Below are 24,838 nucleotides of genomic sequence, written 5' to 3' on the forward strand. Positions count from 1 at the left end.
TCACTCCCAGTGATAACCTCCAGCTATGGAGTCGCCGACCAAGGAGATTGAAGAATTTGAGAGCAACTCTCTGAAATATCTGCAACCCGAACAGATCGAGAAAATCTGGCTTCGGCTCCGAGGGCTGTAAGTAAATGTACCGACTTCCCTGGCCCCGTTTCTGCCTGCAGTCCTTATTTTACTACAAAGCCACAGCCATGACTGCTCACCCTGTTTCCGCGTGGCCCTTTAAACGCAGCCCTAGAAGTTCCACAACTGCTTCTCTGTTAATTACAGTCACTGCGACCTTTTTTTTCAAAAGAGATTTGTCCTTCTGAGTGTTTTAGAATGCCTTGCTGTTTCCAAAGCATACTTTCTTTGGGGGAAAGAGGACATGTCCTTAGATTTCAATTGTAGTAGCTCAGAACTCATGGAGATGTTTCTGGTCCTTTTGCTCAGGGAGAAAAGTCTGGGGACTGTTAATCAAAGGAAGAGTTACTCTCTGCAGAGTGCTTACAGACGTCTTGGCAGGTGGTCCAAGAACTTACCTTCAGTTCAAATCCTACATGCGTTCTGGCTGCTAAATTTTCCTCTCCTTCTCCTCAGCCTAGTTCAACTTATGATATTTTCTTAGGGTTCTTTCATATCTTAAAGTAGTTAAGGAAGGAAGGGGCTCTTTTTGGAGAAAGTGGGGGTCAGAACCAAGAGTGGAGTTTCCTACCAGTATTTCAATAGTGAAATAGCGCATTTGCTTTCAGTAGAGTCGCCAGAATTCTAGTTGGACTAATGGACAGAGATCTCTGAATTTCGTTCACTTCATTGGGTTCTTCCTGGTTTTGGGTACTGAGGAGAGGTGACCTGAAAATACATAGTGTTTTCTGTGAAAAGATTTTATAAATAATGAACAGCTGGGTACCCCATTCAGGAAGCCATAGTGATACCTGTATATTTACAGCTTGCTCTTCAGTTGACCAGGCAGATCCCAAAGACATCTCTCATGAATACCAGATACTCATTTCATTAGACTTTTGGCATCAAATATCTAGTGCAGTTAAAAAAACAATTATTTCTCCAAATATATTATCCAGACATTCTGTTCCTTATGAAGGACAATGATGGGGATACCAGCTCCTTGGCAGTTTGTTTTGCTGTAGTTATTGTTTTTGAAAGTACATGTGTACGTGCGCGTGCACGCACGCACGCACACACCCCTCCCCCCAAAAACAAAATAAAAAAGGCACTCATCTAAGTTAGCTTCATCTTAGAGGAGACTCCACCCTGACCAGGGTATTCAAGTTTCTAAAGGGAAGCAATAGATAGTATATGTTTCTTTAAGGGGCCCCCATTTGAAGTGCAATTCATAAAAGCCCTTCCATCCGTAATCTAAGTGACTTTCATTGCCATTGCTCTAAATGGGAAACCATGCCAAATAATATGATTTTTGAGTTGTCTGGCTGCTATAAGCAGAGGTAATAAACTTATTTGGAAATTTCGTCATTTTCGTTGGCAGGCTGTCCTGACAGTTGAGATGCGTGCAAGGCAGCACCTCTTTCAGAGCAATGTTTACAGTAAACTCATGTCATATGTAATGAACATTCAATCTGATCATACTGTGGTGCACACAGAGAGTTGTTTTGCATCCGCAAAGTCTGGGTCTGAGGTATGCAATGTAAAAGTGCTGTCAGGCTGACCTCCTTGCCATCTCTGCTGGGGGGACTCCTCTGTCCACACACTGCTCTCTGGCTGCTTTACGATTACAACCCTCTCCGCGGAGCTACTCAGGCTAGGGAGAGTGTTTGGGCAGATCAGCCAGGCTGAGAATGTGTGTAAAAAAGCATTTAGTGCTTACAACACACTGTCTTGTAGCTTTCTGCTTCATATCTTTTAGGCTTCTCTCCCCAAGGTGTTGGGGTGTGATATAACCACATTTTCGTTCTCTAGTCTCTCGTATCTACTTAGCATCCGGTGCCGTTGAACATGAAAGGTGTGGGTTGATTCTTCTCCAAGTGTGTGTTTTTGAATTCCTCTCTTTACCCGTCTACTGAAATGCTCTGCCTAACAGCAATCCTAGGAGATCTGTTGCTTCACTTTCTATTTTGAAAAGGACATGTTACTATCGTTATTATGGCATGATTTTATACTACTGTTAATGGTTCTTACTGCCACTTAAAAAACCAAAAACGGTAGTGCTATGATAAGTTGCTAAAGACACTGGAAACCAAAGGCATGCTTATTTATACCACTTGGAATAACATGTTAGCAGCTCACAGACTAGAAACTGTTAGGAGGTGGAAGGGTATGTCTCTATGTGTCCACACAACAGACTGTCAGTAAGAGAAAGGAAGCAGCCCTTTCATCATTTTAGGAAGACCCACTAGCCCTATTGGATTTTCATGTAAATTTATTACCATGACTCCCTTATGGAAAGGGCTTTATAGGTGATCACAGATAGGAATTTAGTTCACCCTGTTTGGGAACCATCTAAGTTCAAGACTTGATCATCTCATGCCTGGCCTGTTCAATGGCTTCTGTCTTCTTGTCAGTATCTTTTCCATGCAATTTGCTGCTGAATTTTTCATCTCCTCTATTAGAGCGGGAGTGCCTTGAGGACAGACTCTTTGTGTGTCTTGCTTACTGCTGTACATCCAGTGTATAGAGCAGGGTCTGGCATGTAATAGGTGTTCAATAAATAGGTGATTAAGGAAACATAAAGACCCAAATATGAACTCTATAATATTCAAAATGAATATATATATCCAAATATATTTGGATCAGCATACAGGCCGTATTACCTATCAACACAGTATTCCATGAACTAGGTGGGAGGCAGGTTTTATTAATATCATTACCCAGATTGGGCACAGAAATCTAAACTGAAGTGGGAACAGATGTGGCAAAGCCATAACCCAAGGCTGAATCCCACTCTTGCTTATCTACGTTCTCTTTTTCCCCCTCTCCGTACCCTTTCCCCTTTTGTGCACTGGCCAGAAGTGGGCTTTAGCAGCAGTAAGAAGATTGTTGCTCCTTCTGTTATTATCTGCCAAGAATCTACAGCATAAGAGAATATAGGGAATGAGCCTGTATACCTTACAAGCCCCACCCATCCCCCTTCCATGCTTAATTTTTTTCTCTTACACGTCTCACCACCTGAGTGCTATGTATTTTATTTATTATGTTTATTGCCTATCTCCTCCAACTAAAATATAAACTTCATGAGGACATAGTTTTTTTTTCAGTCTGTTTTGATCACCGGTGTATACCCAACACGACAGTATTACCTGGTATAGAGTAAATTTTCAATATGAATTCGAAACCTAGAGCTCATTCACATATTTATTTGGGGAAAAAATTGGGAAAAACTCTTAATCTAGCCTTGTAGCATCATCACCATGCTCGTAGCACATTGAATACTGGAAATGTGAATTTTAAACACTGTCTACCCAGCTGAGATGGCAAAACCCTGGAAGCCTTGGTATTTACCATAATGATGACTCTCATTTCCCCTGTGTGAGGTGCTGAACACCAATGTATAGAGGCCAACTGTAATTTGAAGGTTGTGGTGTTCCTCATCCTCCCTCTGCAGCTCTCAGACCCATGTTCAAGTTCCTCAAAGCTGGAAGGGAACAATACTGCACACTTGAACTTTTTAATTATATCTGTCAAAGGGATGCTATCCACTTATGTTTCTGGGATGAGCCTCTTTTTTTTTTTTTTAACCTATTTCCATTTCTATAAACCTCAGTTTACCCCCAGTGTTGTTGTCATACTTCTTTCCTCTGTAAAGAGGGTGGAATTTTTAAGAGCCCCCTCCCCGCCACCGATGGCTGTTTTAGGGAATCTTCCAATCTGGGAAAATATGACAACGGCTGCACTTTATTCCTCCGGTGATGTGGGGGAGCCTTACGGCTGCATAGGTTTGAGTCATGACTTGTACCTTGGGTCCTGACCAAGGTTTTTTCTATTGCCAGACTGTTCTATGATGACAAAAAAGTGTTTCTATACCCTTTTTCTTTACTTTTCTTTTTTTTTTTTAATTTCTGAGAGAGAGAGACAGCATGAGCAGGGGAGAGAGGGAGACACAGAATCTGAAAACAGGCTCCAGGCTCTGAGCTAGCTGTCAGCACAAAGCCAGATGCAGGGCTCGAACCCACGAACCGTGAGATCATGACCTGAGCCGAAGTTGGACGCTTAACTGACTGAGCCACCCAGGGGCCCCGATACCCTTTTTCTTTAAATTGAGAGCAAGTTAACAGGTTTCACTTATTCTGTTGTCAAAATTGTAATTAAGCTATAATGTATTTATTTTTCCTTACTATGAGGTAGTCAGTATAATAAATTTCATGCTTACATAATGCTCTCTATAAAGATGATGTGTTCTTTTGCATTATCTAAAATGATATTATGATATAATGGCAGGTAAATAGCTATTAAGGTAGCAGACTGAGACTATTGTTTTTGTCTATTCAGTGAGCTTTCCCACTCCCTAATATGGTCATAGACCCTGCCTCCCTCATGAGTTAGGGATGAACTCAAAACCCAGGACTAGCCAGTCTTAGAGTCTGACCTTCATGGCAAGAGTGGTAGGTAGGACTCAAGTGTGGCACAGAACCTGAATGGAGTTGGAGAGTCCTTTGTCAGGATTGCTCTCTCAGCTGCTGGAGAGTGCCACTTTCCCTTCTTCTGGGTTTTCCTGGTGGCTGCCACTGGCTCCCCTTCCCACTTCATGGGGAAGACCTTTCTGTGATAGGAGACAGTGAAGCCACCACTCAGAGAAAATCAGAGGGGAGAACATGGAGTGGAAATCCCTGGTCTGCTCCCAGAAGCCCCAGTTCCTGTACTTGTTTCTCCGATTCTGTGCTCTGCCAGCTGAACCGCCAGCCAGGCTGGTTCTGCTTAGGTTGCTTTGAGTTTGATTTCTCTCAGAGGGTTTTCACTAATATCCCACTGAAGCACTGAGACCTTAAGTGACTCTTCCAAAGTGCACAGCAAGGATGTGTGGGAAAGCCATGGACAGAAAGCCTGGATCTTTGGTTTCATATTTCTTATTTAATGAAGTCCTCTTATACTGTGTTTTCTCTGTACTCATCTGCAAGTTTTAATAGTGCCATCAGTGTTCAGGCAACATTAGTTTACTCAATTAACATTTACTGAGTGTCTATTATGTGCCAGGTGCTTTCATAAGCTCTGGGTGTGCAAAAGTAGATAAGATACCTGCCCTTCAGCGCTTCCCAAGCTGGCAGGAAAGACTGAAAGGAAAAGCCGGAAGTGCTGACTATAGTTACAGAGGGATGCACAGAGAGCCGCCTCTATCTGGGTTGGCCAGAGAAGGTGTTGCAGACTGGCAGTCATCTGCAGATTGATTCTAGAAGTGTCCTTAGAGTTAACAGGAAGAGACTTGCGCGGATCCTTTTCATTCATGTCAGCCTTGTGCAAAGATGCAAAGAATTGTTTTTGCAAAGATTTGAGGAAACAAGGGGTCCTCTAGTGAGCCCAGAATAAATCAGCCCAGTATTCTGAGCTGGTTTTATGGCATCTGGGAAAGCTGCTGCTACTTACTAGGGAGATAGCCTAGATCCTAGTGCCCTTCTCTATGCTCACTTCTCATTGATAATCCCCAAAAGGAGAGGGTGTGTTTGGGTCCATTTGCTGTCATCTAATGTTGAGCTATTGGACAGAAAACTCTCAGGTCACCTCAAAAGCACTTGCCCCCTAAATTGGTCCCTGGTCCCTTACAGACCTCACAGGGTTACTTTTCCCTATAAATCAATTCCCAAGAGCCTTAGCTACTTTCCTTGAAAGGTAGCTGTGTGATATCCTCCTGCAGCTCATCGCATGCAATACTGAGGGATAGATGAAAGCTGATGAATGGACGTAAAAGAGTGTGCAAAGGTACAGAGGCAAGGGAGACGCTGGTACGTTGAGGAGTGAGAACGAATGTTGGAAAGGAGGGCATGGGCCAGGTAGTAATATATGAAATTTAAAAAATTTTGCTTTTTGGTTTATTCAAAACTATGCATGCTCATAGTTTAAGGAGTCAAGTATTTGAACACATTTTGCTACATTACACACATGCAAAAATCCATTAAATTTGCAGAGAATATTTTTTATTTTGGTACATGTAATATTAAGGAGTTTTCATTTTATCTCTTACTTATAAGGAATTGTTAAAAAACTTTAAGCTGGAGAGTAACAAGTTGAAATTCGAATTTTAGGATGGCTGTTCGGGAAGAATTGTAGAGGACAGACTGGTGATGGATTTGAGGTCTGGAGACCGTTTGGAGAAGATTCTTGAATTTAGGGTAGTACCAGTTTTGGAGCAGAGAGAGAGAGAAAGGAAAGTTGTCTTCCAATTTTGTTTTGGCTTGGATATCTTAGTGAATTTGTTGCCATTTGCCTTATTAGGGGCCATGGAGAGGAGAGCAGGCTTGGGTAAAGCAGAATGATAAATTTGGGTTTAGATATGTTGAAATGGAGTAGCTTCTGGAAGATCCATGTAGTTGTTGGTGATAGCAGTCTGGAACTATGGAGAGACCTTTGGCTTGGAGCAGGGGTCTGAGAGTCATGGTCCTGAGGTAAAGCCTCACAAACGGATGACCTAGGAAAGAGTGGCTTTATCTGAATCTCACTAATAAAACAGTGCCAAAAGAATAATCTAAAAAATTATTTATTGGGGCGCCTGGGTGGCTTAGTCGGTTAAGCGTCCGACTTTCGCTTAGGTCATGATCTCGCGGTTCGTGGGTTCGAGCCCCGCGTCGGGCCCTTTGCTGACTGCCAGCTCGGAGCCTGGAGCCTGTTTCAGTCTGTGACTCCCTCTCTCTCTGACCCTCCCCTGCTCACGCTGTCTCTCTCTCTCTCCTAGAAATAAATAAAAAAAAACATTAAAAAAATTATTTATTTCCTCCAGATTACATGTTTTAGTGTATTAATTGGTCCTTCCACTCTCTCATGTAATTATAATGGCTCTGCATATTTTTGCTGGTCTCGTATTATATACCAGTTACTAGAAGCTTCAGAGGAGGTTTAGAAGTACCAGGAGAAAAGCCCTCAGGAGATTTAGAGTCTAATTAGGGAGACAGGATAATTCTTTATACATGTTGAAAGTTAAAAAACAACAATAAAAGTATGCACAATAATTAATTGCTAAATAAGTGATGTTGACACAGTGTCCTAGAATTCAGAGAAGGCAGACATTTGTATGTGAGGGATTGTTTTTGAATCTTTCTTTTCCTAATAAAGATCAAGAAAGTCTCTCACCTGAATACATTCTTAATGTGTATTAAGAGAGAGAAAGAGGTGAATATATAAAGGGTAAGTAGGTTTTTATATTTAGAATGAAATTTTCTTTACTTGAATACTAATGCAGTGTATTACTAATCCAAGCACATCATCACTTGCTTAACAGAATTTGGTTGTGCTGACTTATTAGCTAATTACAACTCATTATTTATCAGCTAAGCATTTATTATTTTGACCAAGCTTTACAGCTTCTATTGGTTGGGAAGTAGCCCTAAGTAGAGGGATTTCTACTTTTCTAGCTTGATTTTCTTTCTTTAATTTTCTTTGGCTCATGGAAAACTGCTTGCCAGTTTTTCCATATGGAGGGAAAGTGCTTACATGATCTAAGTCATTGCTTTTTGATAAGAGACTAAGAACAATAATTGTTGAGTATGCGGTCCATAAAGTAGTCTGTAAGAGCTTTGAGAATGACCATCACAATTTCTCATCAGTAATAAAAAGTGGATTCCACAATAAATGGAATACTCTATTTCTGGAGAAAGTATGCTGAATCCATGTAAAACTTTGGAATTCTTCAGACTTATTGGAGTGTACTCTTTATTAAAGACCTTTTGACAGCTCTTATTACGTAAAATAAATGAGTCTTTGTGAGTGTAAGAAAAACCTAGATGTTTCTAGGTTGTGAAATCATGAAAAGCTTAAGAGAGTAATTCAATTGAGAAGACATAATTTATGATTATAGATAATGAATTTTATTGATATATCTGAATGAATACACATACAACCATATGCAGGAAAGTCATCCATCACTCACCCACTAAGCAAACATTTCTTTGGCACTTACCATGCACCAGGCACTAGATAGTGGGAAGCAAGATAAAGACTCCCTCCCTTAGGGAGCATTCAGTCCACTGGCAGAAGCACATATTAAACATATAATTCTACGAGCAATTATTTATAGTGACGAATGCTATGGAAAAATATAATAGGGGGTCCAAACCTGGTGCAAAAATCAGGAAGGCTTCTCTGAAGAAGTGAGATTTAAAATGAGCTATGAAGAACAAGTAGACATTAGTTCAGTAAAGAGTTGAGGAAGAGTGTTCTAAGGTATTCAAGGGCTGGGAAAACAGCATGTGCAAAAAAGCCAAAGGATCATGGCACCTCAAAAACCAAGAAGGCCATGTGGCTATAGCCAAAACTGTATGGAGACAGGAGTCTCAAGACATTGCTAGAGAGGGATCAGATCATATTTTATTATTCATTCATTCAGCTAAGACAGCAGAAGAGATGATTTATTGTACATGTGTTATATTTAGCTACAAATGAAAACAGAATTAGTCCAGAAAGTCACAGGTACAAGGCAAAGGACCAAAAGGGACTGTTTTGATATGAGCAAGATGGGTTGCATAGGTGGTCATTGTGATGAGATGGTGACAGATGTTCTAGAGTCATTGAATCAAGCTTTAGAAAGTAGGCATGCAGTCCAACAAATTGGTACCGGCATCCCTGGCCTCTGGCTTTCCTTATTTCCACTCCTGTGGCTTCCATGGGTGCAGAAGCTAGCAGTTTAATTGGACCTCTGCCTCAGCTTTCTTGTTTTACACTTTAGCCTGCACATTCACTGCTTCCCTTTCTTGGCTCTCATGGCACACAGGTCTGCCAGATGATGGCACTAAGGCTGAGAGCCTTCCTTAGACTAGAGGTTTTACCAGTGGGAAGCCATTGTAAGGCCTATAGGGATGGATTTGAGAGATTTTTAGGAGGTAGTCTCAACAGGACTTGGATGTGGGAAATGGGAAAGAGTGGAATCTAAGATAACTCCCAAGTTTTTAGCTTCATTCCTAGATGCTGTTTACTTAGATAAGGCCCACTGAGGGGCAGTAAGATTGTAGATTTGGTTGTGCATGGGAGCAGAATGAATGGAGAGTAGAGATAATGAGTTCAGTTTTGGACATATTGAGTATGAGGGGCCTATAACATGTCCTTGAAGAGAGGTGGTGAAGTCATGAGCAGTTGGATAAATGGGTCTGGAGATTAAAGGAAAAGTCTGGTTTAGAGGGATAATGTATAGTCCAACAAAATAAGAATAAATAAGATAAATTATATATGTGTATATACACAGACACTCACACATAGAACTCAGTTTAGTGTGACACCCTAAATAGTCTGACAGAAGGTGCCAGAAGACTGCAAGTTTATATATATTTTCTCATTGGCATTTTCTTGTCCAACATATGGGAAAGGCCAGCTAGTAATCAGTGTACATAGCTTTGCTTGGAACCCTTATATTGACTACTTGGTTTCACGCTCACCATAACATGATTTGGAGCAGAGACAGAAGCCTGGGGGGAAGGCAGAATCATTCCCAGTATCCAACGGAAGAAAGAGACTATGACCCAAGAAGCCAAATGGAGTGAGGCCCCCATCACGGACCTTCTGGGTCATGAGCCAGGCCGTAAGACTCAAAGTGTGGACCCTATCACCACAGCAGGGCCGCCTGAAGGTTGGCTGGGTGGAGGCTCTCTAGACTCTGCAGGAGTTTATCCTTTGTCTAGGCTTGCCCAGTGGTGCTTTGTGGGGACGCTGCTGCTCCTGAAGTGCCCTATGATGGACACACCAGGCCTCTGTCTCCTATGCACAAGTCCTGCCACAGCTCTCATCTTCCACACCACATCTCCTCATTTGTGGCCATTTTCCTGCTTTTTAAGGCCTTCCCCAACCTGCCTTCCCCCCTTTCCACTTTCATTCCCTTCCAGAAGTCTATTGCAGGGACCCAATATTCAGTATTCTGCTGAAACAGCCTTCCTTTCCCTTAAGGCCACCAGAAGAGTGAAACCTTAAATAATCAACATAAGAATATGTTGAATATTTTGGCCAAAAGTCACTATTGGACATCCAAGGACTGTTAAGTTTTGTTTTTCCAGATTCCAAATAACCAAAATGCTGAAATAACCAAGACTTTTCCTGCATGGTACAGACACTCTGAGCGAATCTAGTAGTGAAAGATTAGTTTTCTTTTTAAGTTTATCTATCACTTATTTTGAGAGAGGGCGACTGAGAGAGAGCAAGAACATGAGCTGGGGAGGGGCAGAGAGAGAGACAGAGAGAGAGAGAGAGAGACAGAGAGAGAGAGAGAGGGGGAGAGAGAAAGAGAGAGCATCCAAAGCAGGCTCCACATTGCCAGTGCTTAACCAACTGAGCCACCCAGGTGTCCCCTGAAGGATTAGTTTTTGAAATCTATTTCTGTGTGTGTTTTAGGAATAGTTCAAATTCAGACTAATATCTGACCCCTTTTTCTCTATCTCTCTGACTCTTGTCTAAGGATGACTCTGAGGGGTCTTATAATACCTTTAAATTACCTCCCCTCAAAGTATTTCATATTTAGTATATATACTCTTCCAGGCAGTTGTTATTTGGAAATCCAGTCTGCTAACTATGAGGAACCATAAATACTTTGATGAATAAAGTCCTGTGCTGCTCATTTGTGAAAACAAAAGGATTAATTATCATAAATTGAAGCTCCATAAATATTGTTTAGAATTGTCATTCTTTCTACAGAACTACGGACTGAAATTAGTCATTGTTAAAAAAAAATGAAAGAATTGTTTAAAAAATTAAAGAATTGTTCAAAGTACTCATTTCTGGGAGTCTGGATAGTTTCAGTAAAGGTAACTATATAGGTAAGGAGAATTTGGTGATTTCCGCTGGCAGTACAGCTCAAAATGGTCCCTATGAGCATATTTACTAGTTAATTCCCCTCCTCCTTTTTCTGTTTTCTGGATATTCGCATTATTTTTCAATATTTAAATTGTTAAAGTTTACAGAGCCCGTGTCCAGAGAAGAGGCTTCTGTGGATGATGTTACTGTTAGAGAAGGTTTTGGAGGAAATAGGAAGGATCTCTGCTCCCCAGGAACTGTGTGTTGACTTAAAGTCACCCAGAGTTGTAAATAGCCAGTAGCTGCTTTCTGCCATGAGTACGTTTGGATAAGAGCTGGAAGGAAGGGTGGAAGAGAGGAGAGAGGGAAGGAATACTCCTAGAGTAGATAGGGAAGGCTTAGAAAGACCAGACTGGTCACTGAAGTTAAACTTGGCAGAAGATACGGTTTTTGTTCTGGCTAAATACACATGAGGAAGAGCAAAGCAACTCTCTGGATAATTCAATTAAAAAAATTCTACCCCTCCCCTAATTACAGGGATGCATCTGTGGAGAGTAAGATTTTGTCTTAATCCTTCGGATTTATCTCCACTTTGGCAGCGTTGCATGAATATTAAGAAATATTTTTGTTTTCAGCCTTTCTCATTGATGTTTATCTCAACAGGAGCCAGGCTCCTAGGAAAGAGGTCACAAAAATCTCTTCCATTCCCACCCACACAGTTTTGCTGTGCTTATAACACAGCAAGTGGTTGTAAATATGTGAATAGAGGGATAAATAATTTATGCAAAAAAGCGCTACCTGGACTTCTATAAGCATGATATTTACTTTCTATTTTCTTTCTCTAAAAACCTTTCCATATTTTGTTGTTGGTGCCAATGGTTAGCTCACTGCCTAGCTTAAAGCAAGAGGGAAATAGTGCTTGGTCTGCTCAAAAAGCTTTGCTTTCCAGAAGAAGATTGCAGCCTTCTTTGGGGAGGGGGTCCCTTTTGGGGGCCTGTTGGACGGTAATTCGAGTGCTGGAATTTTTCACCCAGGCCCCAGGAGAGGATCAGGCATGAACAAGAGATTTGGATTTTTGTGTCTGGCCAGCTGTCTACAGGCAGACAGGGGGGCTGGAGGGAGAACAATGAAGAAACAGGCCTTCAGGAATGTGGGAGCATGGGCACAGTATGGATTGGCTGAGTGAATTGGTGCTGTTCCAGGTGGGGCTTCCTGTGGAGCTGGCAGGAATTTGGATTAATTCTTAAAGATTTCTCCTTTTTCCAGTGCCCAGCCAGCACTAGATACAAACATATTTGCTTCCAGGAGTGAGTTAAAAATCGATGGTCTTATGTACGGCTCTGCTTCAGTTTAGCATTCCCTTATTCTTCAGGTTCACCATCCGCATCCCCAAACCTTACTTCTTCATTTGAATTTGATCTTATCACTTTGGGTGATGAGCACATCTTGCAGTTTTGTATTTTGCGAGTTGCTGACCCTGAATATGCTCTTCTGTTTCTAAGAAGGCTAAATGGAAGAGTGAGAGTCTGTGGGACAATTCCACACCCCAACCAGAAACCAAACCAAACCAAACCAAACCAAACAAAAAACTAGCAGAAAAATTCTCTAGAAAATTTAAACAAAAAAACCTCCCCAACCCTTTACTAATTATTGGGTTATTCAAGGTGAAAGTGAGTTTATATCATTTTACTATTTTTCATTTTTTGTATTGCTTTGATCTTTGGCCATGAAGGAAAATAGAATCATTGCCCAGATGGAGTTTCATTCTGTAGTTCATCAGTTAAGAAATATTTGAGCTAGTAAGGGAAGGGAATATCTCATTTTCTCTAATATCTTCTCCCCTCCCCAATACTGTGCCAGAAGGTACCAGGAGACAGCAATTTATATACACTCTCTTATTGGCATTTACTTGTTCAAAATATGAGAAGTGCCGTCAAGCAGTCAATATACACAAAACTTTGCAAATCTGGGTTTTAATGTATGCACCATGGAAATGAAATCACTCGTAGGTTAAGAAGAAATGTACAAGGACCTTCCAGTCTCAGCAACATGTAGAGTAGTTCATACAAATGATTTAAGATATATTCAGAAGTTTCCAGAGATACCCATTTGTTCTATTCAGTTTTATTCAGTCTGTAACCCATATGCCAATGAAAAACAAAACCGGAGTATCAGATGATCATTCAGGTCCTTGCTAATTTCATGGGTATTTGTGACATTTTATCTTAGTCTGCTTTCCCACAAGGGAGCTGTGTGTGACCTGAACTCCTGAGAACATGTAGTTAACTCCACTCAATTAACTCCGAGTCTTGCAGCACTTCGTTTTTCTGAGTCTGCCCCCCAATTTCCTCTCCCTCGAGGGAACTGAGGGCTGAGAACCAAGAAATTCCAAAGCTGTCTGTGCATAGGCAGCAGTAGTGACCTTGGTAGAGAAGGATGGAGACGGGATCTGACGGGATCTGGAACAGAATGAGTCATCATTGCCTGGAAGTGCTGGCGAACACGGAAGGCAGAGACCTAGAGTTCTCATGTGCATGTGTAGTTGTTGCACATCCAACTTCCCATACCGGAAAACCTTCTTATGCCCAACTGGGAGGTATCTTGCTGTCAACTTTGAAACTGAGCACAAGTTTTGTCTTTTTTTTTTTTTTTTTTAAGCCAGCTTGTTTGAATATTAAGCCTATTTATAAACCTTATTATTATAGCACCCATATGGCTCTTACTCAAAGATACTCACTTAAAAAGAAACCAAAGACTGCCAGCCTCTTCATAATTTAACATCAGTGCTTATTCAACCCTCACTTGTCCATACTCTCAGGAATGATTCCCAAATCATCTGTTTGACTTTGGAGTATGTGAAACTTACATTTATTTGATTGTGGGCATGCCCGGTACTTTGGGAACTCCAAGTCATCAAAAAAGCAAGTATAGTCGCCCAGAAGGCATCCTCGCTCCCACCTTATTGCTGTCTCTTGCCATTCCCTTGCTTTTGGGGCTCTGCCCCCATGCAGGTCCAGGTTTACTGTGGACAGAATCACCCCTTTTATGTTTGCTTAATTTTATCCTTTTTCTCCCTGGCTAGGGCCAGGAGAGGTAAAATGAAGTTCAGTGTCTAGAAGTGTCTGCTAGATGACACAGATACGGAGAGCTTTGGGTAACCTTTTTAAATATTGGGGGTCAGTGCTCTTTGCTCTTTGCTGATGTTCCCATCTCAGTATTCACTTTTCAGAATGAGATCAGCTGGATGTAAGTGGACTGATCCTTTGAGGGGAGATTTTCCAGCTCCTCATTTCCTGTTCTATATATGTGCATGTACATATACACATACACACACCAGTGATAGTTCTTGGGCAATCCACTTTCCAGTTCCAGGGAAACATTCCAGATTAAACAGACATTGATTTTCAATGATGACCAGGAGTCTTTTAATTTGCCTAAGAGATAAATGGATATGGGTCAGTTGATGCTAGCTGTAGAGCATCATGTCTCTGCATTGAGTTACAACTTCTGGTGGGTGCTTAGGGATTCTGTGTTAGCAACCCCATGGGCTTCAGTTTTTAGGGAGTTCTTGATAAAAAGAAGCTTTATCAAAAGGTAACTTGAAAGGGGCACCTGGGTGGCCAGTCAGTTAAGCAGCTGACTCTTGGTTTTGGCTCAGGTCATGATCTCAGGGTCATGAGATCGAGCCCTGTGTTGGGTTCCGTGGCGGGTGTGGAGCATGCTTAAGATTTTATCTCCTTCTCTCTCTGCCCATCCTCTGTGCTCTCTGTTTTTCTCTCTGCCTCTCAAAACAAAGTAACTTTAGATATTGCTAAGGATTATTATGCTGTTCATAAATACCCACTTTTACCTTTTCTTCTCCTGCCTTTTCAACAATGGCCCTACTTCAACATTAGAGGGAAATGTGTACTTCTGCTAAGTTTACTGGGACCACAGCCAGAGTGTGTGGCAGGGTGTACAGCCTGCAGGGTCCCTCGGGCTTGGGGGTAAGCTGGACAGGATTTCAGCTCTTTCTCCTCTTAGCAAGATTGAGGTTAGCACCTGCTTTCTTTGTGGTTCAAGTGTTCTAAGATAAGGAGAATTGCAAGCATTCAGTGTTTTTTTTCCTATTTTTAGAAAGCAATCTGCAGCCTTTTTTCTTTACTTCTTTAATCAATGAAAGCCTTTTTTTCCCCAAATAAAATTTGGAAACCTATTGAATTAAAATACCATTATTATTTATGCAGTACTGTTAGTAATACAGTAGCTGACTCTCAAGCCCTTACTGAATACCCAGCACTGCGCTAAAGGCTTTACAATATTCTTATACTTGATTCTCACATTGTCTTGTGCAGTGGCTGCTACTGTTAGCCAGCTTTTACAGATGAGGAGACTGGTGGTTGGGAACGTGATATAATTTGCTTAAGGTCACATAGCTTATTGGGCACCGTAATTTGGAGGAGGCTTTGAGTTCAAGCCAGTGATCAGCATTATGCTTTAATGCCCATCCACAGAGTGAGGAGGGCAGAGCCCATTCTGGGGAAGAGTTTGCAAAGCGCCACTCTAGACCTTCATGGATATGGTTTCCTTGGTCGGGCCTTGTGGAGATGACCAGCCTTCTGCCTGAGCGTGAAGCCACACATTCTCCATCTCCCATGCTGCCAGCTTTGCCAAAGTTCAGAGCACAGCAGCTCCTGGTCATTCTCTGCTTTTTACATCAACTCAGTCTAGCTACGTGAATCTTAAGACATGCGATGTGTTGTTTCAGGTTTCAAAAAATTGTAAATTTGAAGTAAGTTTGAAAAAAAACAAAACAGAACATTTAAAAACATTCCTTTTGTCTTTCAGGTTATGAATCAGGGATAAGTTCTGTGGAAGTTCTTAAAAACAAAAGGCCAAAAATAAACTGGGTTCTTTTCTAGCTCATTTCCTGCATTTAGAAGGAAAGGACCCAGTTTGTTTTATCGTTGTTGGTTTTGTTTGTTTTTATCTAGTGTCTGAGTTCCCTCTTGGCACCCTTTGATTTATTTGCATAATTTTCTGTGAAGGCTTCAGAGTTTACTTTCTTTCTCTACAGTTGAAGGTTCTGTATCCATAGGTAAATTACTTAACCTCTCTGAACCTCCCTTCCATCAAGTGAAAAGTGAGGTATCCCTCCCAGGGTCCGTAGGTGTCAAAATGAGTTAATTTGTGTAATGGACATGGGACAGAGGTGTTCCACAACTGTGAAGCCCCTAACATTGTCTTCTTACGTTCCTCATGTGTGTAGAAAACTATGGCTTTCATAGGTGTCCTCACTGCTCATAGTAAGTCATTGCTAAACAGAAGGAAATGCATAGAAAGAAAAAAGTTTTTGATCAGTTTGTTGATAAATTCACTTATTCATTCCCCAGCAATATATTGAGTAGCTGCCATTTGACAGTCACTGTGTTAGGAAAGAGAGAAACACCAGCAGGTAGCAGACGAGCCATCATTGCCATCAGCAAAGCAGATCGTAACTCTCAGGAGTGACAAGTGCAATGAGGTGGGTGAACTGTGGCCACCATGGAACATACAAAAGGAGCACTGTCCAGTTTGGGAGACCCTAGAAGGTTCTTAGGAGGAAGTGATGTCTCAGCTGAGAGCCGAAGGATAAGTACGGCTCATTCAGGCCTCACTGATCCTGCCCAGTCCAAATGATCTGTGGATGGATCTTGAGTAGGATAATTTCCATGGAAGTACATTTTCTCTAGTGTTTTAAGTGCTGACCTTTCAACTCCAGTATAAGATGACACTATTTGGATTGGATCTGTCTTGGTTCTGAAGCCATCTGGGTCTAAATGGCACAAGATGGGAAAAGAGAACTTTAGGTCTATGAAGCCAAGGATGCAACTATGAGGGTGAGGAGTGAGTGTTAGGAGTGGATTGTACTGAAAATCAGATTTTTGGGTTTCTTTGGGTCTACCAAAAGCACAACCCATATTTTGATAAGTGTGAGTGGCAGCTGCAAGTGACTTATTTATTTTGCCAATAGACATGTTGTGTGTCACCCACGTGCTAGTTGATGTGCAAGCCCTTGGAGTTCCATATAACAGGACCCCTGACCTCAAGAAGCTCAAAGCAGGGACAAGGGGATGCAAAATTTTTAGACTGTCTATATGCATGCAGGTACCTGACTGTGCCCTCTGAGGTCATTCTTTCTATTTTACAGCTGTGGACACTAAAGCTTGATTTAGCATAGAGCATACCTGAGGCCTCACAGCTGGAGGTGGTGGTAGTAGTTGGATTTTGAGTCTGTCACATTCCAGAGCCCTATTGTCTTTCCACATAGTTGGAGATGGGACAATGCAATGCAAAAAGTGACCCCTTCTCCCACATATCATCTTTTATTTTTAAAAAATTTTAAATGTTTTATTTATTTCTGAGAGAGAGAGAGAGAGAGACAGTGTGAGCAGGGGAGGGTCAGAGTGAGAGGGAGACACAGAATCTGAAGCAGGCTCCATGCCCTGAGCGATCTGTCAGCACACAGCCTGACACGGGGCTTGCACCCACAAACTGTGAGATCATGACCTGAGTTGAAGTCAGACGCTTAACCGACTGGGCCACTCAGGCGCCCCATGTATCATCTTTTAAAACAGAGTATGAATTATTATATTTTTCTTAACTTTTTCCTCAGCACTTTTTTAGCTTGCTATCTCCTTTCATATCTGGCTGGACTGGGCTGGGCTGGTTTGAGGTCACTAGACATGCTCTCCAAACCTATTTGCCTCATACTTTCGTATTTGTCCTTGCTGAAATCCCAGCCATCAATCGAGACCACCTCTTTCAAAAAGCTCTTTAACCCCCCCCCCCCACCCCGTACTGGTTGTTATCATAAAGTAACACTTTAGGTATGTGTCTTGATTTCTGTTTTTAGAATCCAGATTTCTTTCAGGAAGTGGATTTTAACAGTGGTATTATGAGGGTTAACGATGTATGTTAAATGCTTGTTACTAGTGGGTGCTGAAAATGGAAGCTCTTCTAATTTTTGTTCATCTTCGTTTGTCCCAGCACTCCCAGCATTTGCTTTGTATGCTTCTTGGCAAATGCTGGGAGAATTCCATGGAAGCCAATACCAAAGATTGTCTTCTTCTGACCTCCGGAGATACCCTCTGCTGATAGAATTAGTTGGGCTTCTGGGTAGAAGCCAGGAGCATCCATCTGGCCTGCCTGCCCCATTGTCTTTGGCCCTTGCACACTCTCAGTGGATTGTTATTATTATTTTTTATCTTGCCAGAGACTCCTTAACCCAGTTTAGTAGACAACAGTCCTAACAAGGGCCGAGGGCATGGGCCACACCACAATTCACTCTGCTCTGTGCTTGTAGATGAAACCTCTGCCCTTGGCAACTGCCTGAAAAGTGATCTGTTACTGCTGATGGGGTCCAGACACAGCTTCTAGAGGGGGTGCCAGGGGCTGTTTTAGGCACTAGGTTACCCTGGGGAACCACACAAAGAATCTGCCTTTGTGAAACTGATGTTCACGTGGGCTGTCTCATATATTTCTCATCACAAGGTCTTGAGACGGGTTCTCTGATATTCCCACATTATAAATGAAGAAATTGAGGCTCAGAGGAGTTGAAGAACTGGTCACATATTGTAGAGCTAAGTGCCAGAGCCAAGATCAGAACACAGTTTTTTCTAAAGCTCAAGCCTTAACCCACTCTGTTCGTTGACCTCCTCTCTTTACATATGATGTAATTTAAACATATAAATATCTTTATATATTCATATAGCCCAAAAATGTGTGTATCTGCATATGTGACTATGTACAGGTATAGAATAATAGTAAAAATAATAAATATAAAGGAAATGATCCATTAATCCACTACCCTGGGGTCATGGTTTTCATTCTGGTGTTTCCTTCCAGAAAGTATTTGGTACATTAGGCAAGATCACCCCGTAGGTTCTGTGTTTCATGCTGCTTTCTTCACTTAACACCTAACACTGCCATGCATATTTTCATATGAACAGAGATGTAATAAGTCACAGTGATTCTGAATTTGAAACATCTGTGCCCTTTTTAAAAAAATGTGTGACATACAGCTCTATGAGCAAATCAGCAGCTTGGTTTCCTGGATGCAGTGACTGTAATGGGAGCGTAGGTGTGGAACTAAGGACAACTGGGAAGCATTGCACTTCCTGGAGATGCTACCAGGAAGACGCATTTTCCTCCCCAAGCACTTTCTTTCCTTGAATCCCCTCCAGTTAAGAGCCTATTCAAGCTCTTTTGAGAGACTTCAGAGTCTGCAAAAACTGACACAAACCTAAAAACCATTGAGATATTGGGATAATAAATTTGATGGCCACTTTCCCCTTGAATGCCACCATGGCCTGGGTGAGATATCGAGGGCAGATATTATCTCCATTTGATAGATTAAGAAGCTTTATGCCCAGTAGATGTGCCCAAGGCTAAATAGCAGAGTTGTACTAGAACTCCAGCCATTTCTGCTCCCAGGAAAGTGCTCTTCCTGAAGAGTAGCCCACAGATAAGCTATTAGCAAGTTCCTACTGCTGCTCTCACCCCTTTGCTTCTAGACTTTTTCATTGTCCCTTTTCTCCCTTCTTCCTTCTGGGAAGAGCTTATATCTGATCTTATGGTTTAGCTGAAAGACTCATTTTCATTGAAAAAAGGCACATCCTTAAAGGGACTTCGGTGCTATATGGCGGAGGTAATAGTAATAAATGTTACAATACAAATAGCTAATAGTTATTGGCCATTTAATATGTGCCAGGCAAAGAGGAATGCTTTCCAAGACCCTGACCATTTACTCCTCATCAACCCCATGAACCTAACAAATGGAAGGGCTGATATTTAAATCTGAGTCCTGTGGTCTTTAAAGCCTGACCTCGCCCCAGATACTACATTGCCTTCAACGGGCAAGGGGAAGAACATAGGAAGGCAGAACCATTGAGCTCTTGGGAGGCTATTTGTAACTGTGAAGACTGCTTGTATGCATCTGACCACAATATAACACAATAATCTGAAACTTTTAGCTGGGGTTTGAAACTCACAAGCCTCACAGAAAGAACCTGTCACGCCTATCCCTGCTGAAGTATCTTTTCTAATTCACTGCCTGCCACAACCCTTTTCTGATGTGTGTTTATGCTTCTTTTCCTACAGGAGGAAATATAAGAAAACATCCCAGAGGTAAGAGTGTCTTTCTGAGAAAGGGAGCTTGCTGGTTGAGTCATTTGTGGTGCAACTCTTCGCAAGTCTGGCTCATGGTGGACATTCAGTGTAATGAACAGTTTCTTGGTTCCTTCTCCGTGACGTCCCGCTTAATCTTTGGATCACTACTGCTGCTAGAATTAAAATTTTATTGCAGACATTTAGGGTGGCACTGTGAGTGTATACCCCTCTGTGAGAATGGATCTGGTGGATGAAAAGACCTGTTAACTGTTGATCCACCTAATGATTGTATCAAAACTTTGACTGAAGAGGGGCTGGCCTGGCGGGTGCTGAAGGTTTGTGGATGGGGGTATAAAAGCATCTTTAAGTAGACTTTTAGTGCTTGAATTTTCCTTTGTCTGCAGTTCCTATTTGCCCGATTGTCTGACAAAATGCTGTTGAGCATTAAATAGGTACAAATTCCTTCAAGGGCATTATTAGTCTTGTTTGGTTTAACCATGGAAAGGATAATTTAAAGTAGAATGTCATCTTTTATCATCCTCCATTACCTCGTTTTATTGAGAAGAGTTTGGAAAACACATTCCAAAGAAATAGGTTGTGTAGACCTTTTGTTTACTAAGCATTAGAAGCCCACAGCTCAGTCGCAAAGTCTAATGTCCACTTTTCATCGATTATATTTGATTTTGGTGTTATAACATTAAACAGATTACATTTGGATAAAAAAAATCACCACTGCAGTAGGTTTCAACAATGGTGCCTTCAGATGACTGCTTTACTCTTACCTTTTCTAATGAGTATCATCTCATGGCAGAGTCCTGTCCTACGGTTTCCAAATAAAGTCCATAATCTAAAGTAGTGGAGTTACAATTTGATATGCTTTGTAGAGGTGCACGCATCATTGAGAGAAGATGAACAAAACCTTAGGGCTTCTTGGAGGTTGCTATGCTTTTCTAAATATAGTGAGCTTATACAGATGGCAAAATAATTCTGTCTTGTTCAGGTTCATCGGGTTCATGGTAGTAGTTGCATGGGAACCACTGAGCAGGATAGAAATTAATCACTCAGATTAGAGGGCGTAATAGTCTTCAGTAGTAAAAAGGAATTTATCATTTTTACTTGTAGTGAACCTGGGGTATGAGACATTTCAAAGTTGCTTCAATTTTATTTTAAGAAAAGATAAATGGGTTGGAGGGAGTTTTACAAGAGAGTGGCTCAAACCTGTCAAGTTTCAAATTACTATGTAGATTATTTTTGAAAGCATATTTTTGCATATCTTACATGAATGCTGTTGCATTTTTTATTATGTCGATGTAATAAAAAAATAGACTGTCTTGTGCCAGCATCATTGAAGTCATGTAAAGTGCAGATTAATAGAGGGTTGGTTTGAGCTCTTCTATTTTTAATCATATACATATTTTTGTGTGAAATAGATCCATGTCTACTAATCTATCATTGATAACAAACCATCTCTAAACTGATGGTTTAAAACAACCATTGTATTCTGCTCACAGTGTTATGAGCCAGCAATTCAGGAAGGGTTTGGCTGAGTCGTTTGCACCTGACCCAGCTGGAATGAGCTGGGGCTACTGGAGACGAAGGGGTCCACTTTTTTTTTTAATTTTTTTTATTTAAAAAAAAATTTTTTTTAATGTTTTATTTATTTCTAGGAGAGAGAGAGACAGGGTGAGCAGGGGAGGGTCAGAGAGAGAGGGAGTCACAGACTGAAACAGGCTCCAGGCTCTGAGCTGGCAGTCAGCACAGAGCCCGACGCGGGGCTTGAACCCACAAACCGTGAGATCATGACCTAAGCGAAAGTCGCACGCTTAACAGACTAAGCCACCCAGGCGCCCAAGAAGGGTTCACTTTTAAGATTGCTACTTCACTCACTGTGAGGCGACTTGGTGCTCCTTGTTTCTTTCTCACTTTGCACATGGCTTTCTTTTTTTTTTTTTTTTTAAATTCTTTTTTTTTATTTATTTCTGAGAGAGAGAGACAGTGTGAGCAGGGGAGGGTCAGAGAGAGAGGGAGACACAGACTCTGAAACAGGCTCCAGGCTCTGAGCTGGCAGTCAGCACAGAGCCCGACGCGGGGCTCGAACCCACGAACCGTGAGATCATGACCTAAGCGAAAGTCGGACGCTCAACTGACTAAGCCACCCAGGCGCCCCATGCACATGGCTTTCTTCCTCTGCATGGAGCTTGGGCTTCTCACCGCATGGTGGTCTCAGGGTAGTTGCACTCTTTGTTGGCTTCCTAGGTCATGTGTTTCAACAGACAAGAAATGGAAGATGCTGGTCTCTTCATTACAGCCTGCACCCATAAACTGGTACAGCGTCACTTCTGCTCTATTTTGTCGGTCAAGATATCACAGAACCCACCCACATTTAAGAGAAAGACACATAGATTACATCTCTTGATGGAAAGTTCTTAAAGAATTTGTGTCGGGCTCTGGGTTGACAGCCGAGAGCCTGGAGCCTGCTTCAGGTTCTGTGTCTCCCTCTCTTCCTGCCCTCCCCTGCTCATGCTCTGTCTCTTTGTCTCTCAAAAATAAATAAATATTAAAAAATTTTTTAAGAAAATCCTCTGGCTTTCAAAGTCATCATCATCCGACTACAACTTAATTGAGGTAAGTATCTTTTTAAAAATATTTTATCAAGGACTAGGCAGATCTTAGTAGCCCAAAAGAATGTTATGATAGTGGTTCTACTGGATCTCACTTTTAATGTTAAGAAAAATGTACTCGTCTCTTCCAAGACCAGAATTTCAACCAAAAGAATAATATTATCAGAACTATTTACTGGGTTAGCAAGTACACCGGTAAGTAGAAGGTGAGCTGCTCCCTGCACAGAAACCCTTATTGGATTAGGCCCTAAATCAATACATTTAAGGGGAACCATCCTTTTGTCTTATGAATGAGTTTTGTCCACAAAGGCCAGTCATTCCAAGAGATTTGTTGAAGTGGTGACATGATAATTTGACAGCTAGAGAGGATTACTCAGGAGACCTCCTTACCCCGAAAATTCTAATCAGGTTATTTTTAATACAGCTGAAGATTCAAGTTATCAGGTCTGGCTCTGAGAAATTTATCTTTGAGAAAGCACGCCAGATCATGTACAAAATCATCATAAATACCTAAGAATAATCTAATACTTCTCAGTTGCTACTAAAGAAAAGAATTGCTAGCAGAGATGGTGTTATAAGCTGAATCAATGTTAGAAGTGCTTTTAACATGCATGCATACCCACATGTGTGCACATACTGACGCCCCTAGTTTAGTATGCCTGGAAAGGCTGCGATTGGTCAGCAGAATCAGAGGTAAAGGTACAAATAAAGACTTATCCACAGACCTCAGGGACCTCTGCAGACATATGTCCAGTTTTCATGTCTAGACTGTGGAAATAATTTGGTCGGAATGACCAGGAGTTGGAGTTTTAAGCCACATCAGCTAGGGAAAACTTCATTAGCAAAAAGGTTTTCATTGATTTGTTATTAATTCTAACTTGGTTGGCTGGTTGGTTGGTTGCTTGATTATCAAATTTAGCTCTGCTTAGATAGTATAAGAAGTTCTGGGTCTGACTATACCTGATTTACTCACTTTATAAATCTAGACATTTCTGTGACCAAATAACTTTAGCCAAGGGTGGTCACTCTCATCTTTTTGATCATCAAATTATTTTGATAGTCCCATGCATGATACTTTACAAAAATCTTTCAATTTAACAAGTTTACTTAATACTCTTGCCATACACTTAAATATATACTGGAAATAAAGACATATATAGTTGACCCTCGAACAGCATGGTGGGTAGGGACACCAACCTCCGTGCAGTTGAAAAACTGTATAAGTTTTGACTCCCCCCAAATTTAACCATTAATAGCTTACTGTTGACTGCAAGCCTTACCAATAACATAAACAGTCAACACATTTTATGTGTATGTATTACATACTATGTTCTTTTTTTTAATGTTTTATTTATTTTAGAGAGAGAGATAGAGACAGCATGAGCAGGGGAGGGTCAGAGAGAGAGGGAGACACAGAATCTGAAGCAGGCTCCAGGTTCTGAGCTAGCTGTCAGCACAGAGCTCAATGCAGGGCTCGGTACCCACGAACTGTGAGATCATGACCTTAGCTGAAGTTGGACGCTTAATCAACTGAGCCACCCAGGCGCCCCTTATATACTGTATTCTTAGAATAAACTTAGAGAAAAGAAAATGTTTTTAAAAAATCACAAGAAAGGGAAAATACATTTAAAGTACTCTGCTGTATTTATAAAAAAAATCTGTGTGTGTATGGACTCGCACAGTTCAAACCTGTGTTGTTCTAGGTCAACTGTGTAAGAAATTGCCTTTGTTAAGAGGTATGCAGACTTGTAGTTAAGGCACATATGAACAAAATAATTAGAATATGGTAAGTGCTATAAGTATTAAAGGTCATTGCAAATAAGTCGTTTGGGAAGATATTTCCATTACTACACTCTTCTCTCACTAGATCACAAATAATATTGCTTCTTATTCACTTGGAGGTATGGGCATATTAAAGTCCAACAGAATAACTGAGAATTTTTTTTCAGCTTTCTTCATGTGTTCTGTTATCTTAAAAGTGGATGTTTTGCTGATCCTTTAGATTTTCTCTCAAAGGGGCAAATGTCTCAAAAATATTCTGGACATTAGGAGGAAGAGAACCCAGGGTAAAAACATGTGGAGATAATCAGTAGAGTGGATATCACACATGTAGATAATAGAGTGGTCCCTATCCATTGCAAGGCAAAACAAGGAGTTATTTTTTTCCTCCAACTATCTTTATGCCTTCTTTCACTTGGATTTTTATGTGGCTTAGT

At 41.2% G+C, this 24,838-nt stretch overlaps 1 protein-coding gene across 2 annotated transcripts in view; it reads left to right on the forward strand.

Annotated features, from left to right (window-relative positions):
- PDE1C (phosphodiesterase 1C) overlaps window positions 1-24,838 on the forward strand; it is a 519,825-nt gene that overhangs the window by 209,795 nt on the left and 285,192 nt on the right. The window contains exons 1-2 of one of the 2 annotated variants that reach the window (XM_039251156.1): window positions 26-126; window positions 19,993-20,019. The exons of the other annotated variant lie outside the window; for it this stretch is intronic. Of the exons in view, the coding sequence (XP_039107087.1) occupies window positions 26-126; window positions 19,993-20,019 (128 nt within the window). Of the gene's footprint in view, window positions 1-25; window positions 127-19,992; window positions 20,020-24,838 lie in introns of those variants that run through there. 2 annotated transcript variants of the gene reach the window in all.

Source organism: Hyaena hyaena, unplaced genomic scaffold (assembly GCF_003009895.1).
Source record: "Hyaena hyaena isolate Hyena2069 unplaced genomic scaffold, ASM300989v1 scaffold_387, whole genome shotgun sequence".
NCBI lineage: Eukaryota > Metazoa > Chordata > Mammalia > Carnivora > Hyaenidae > Hyaena > Hyaena hyaena.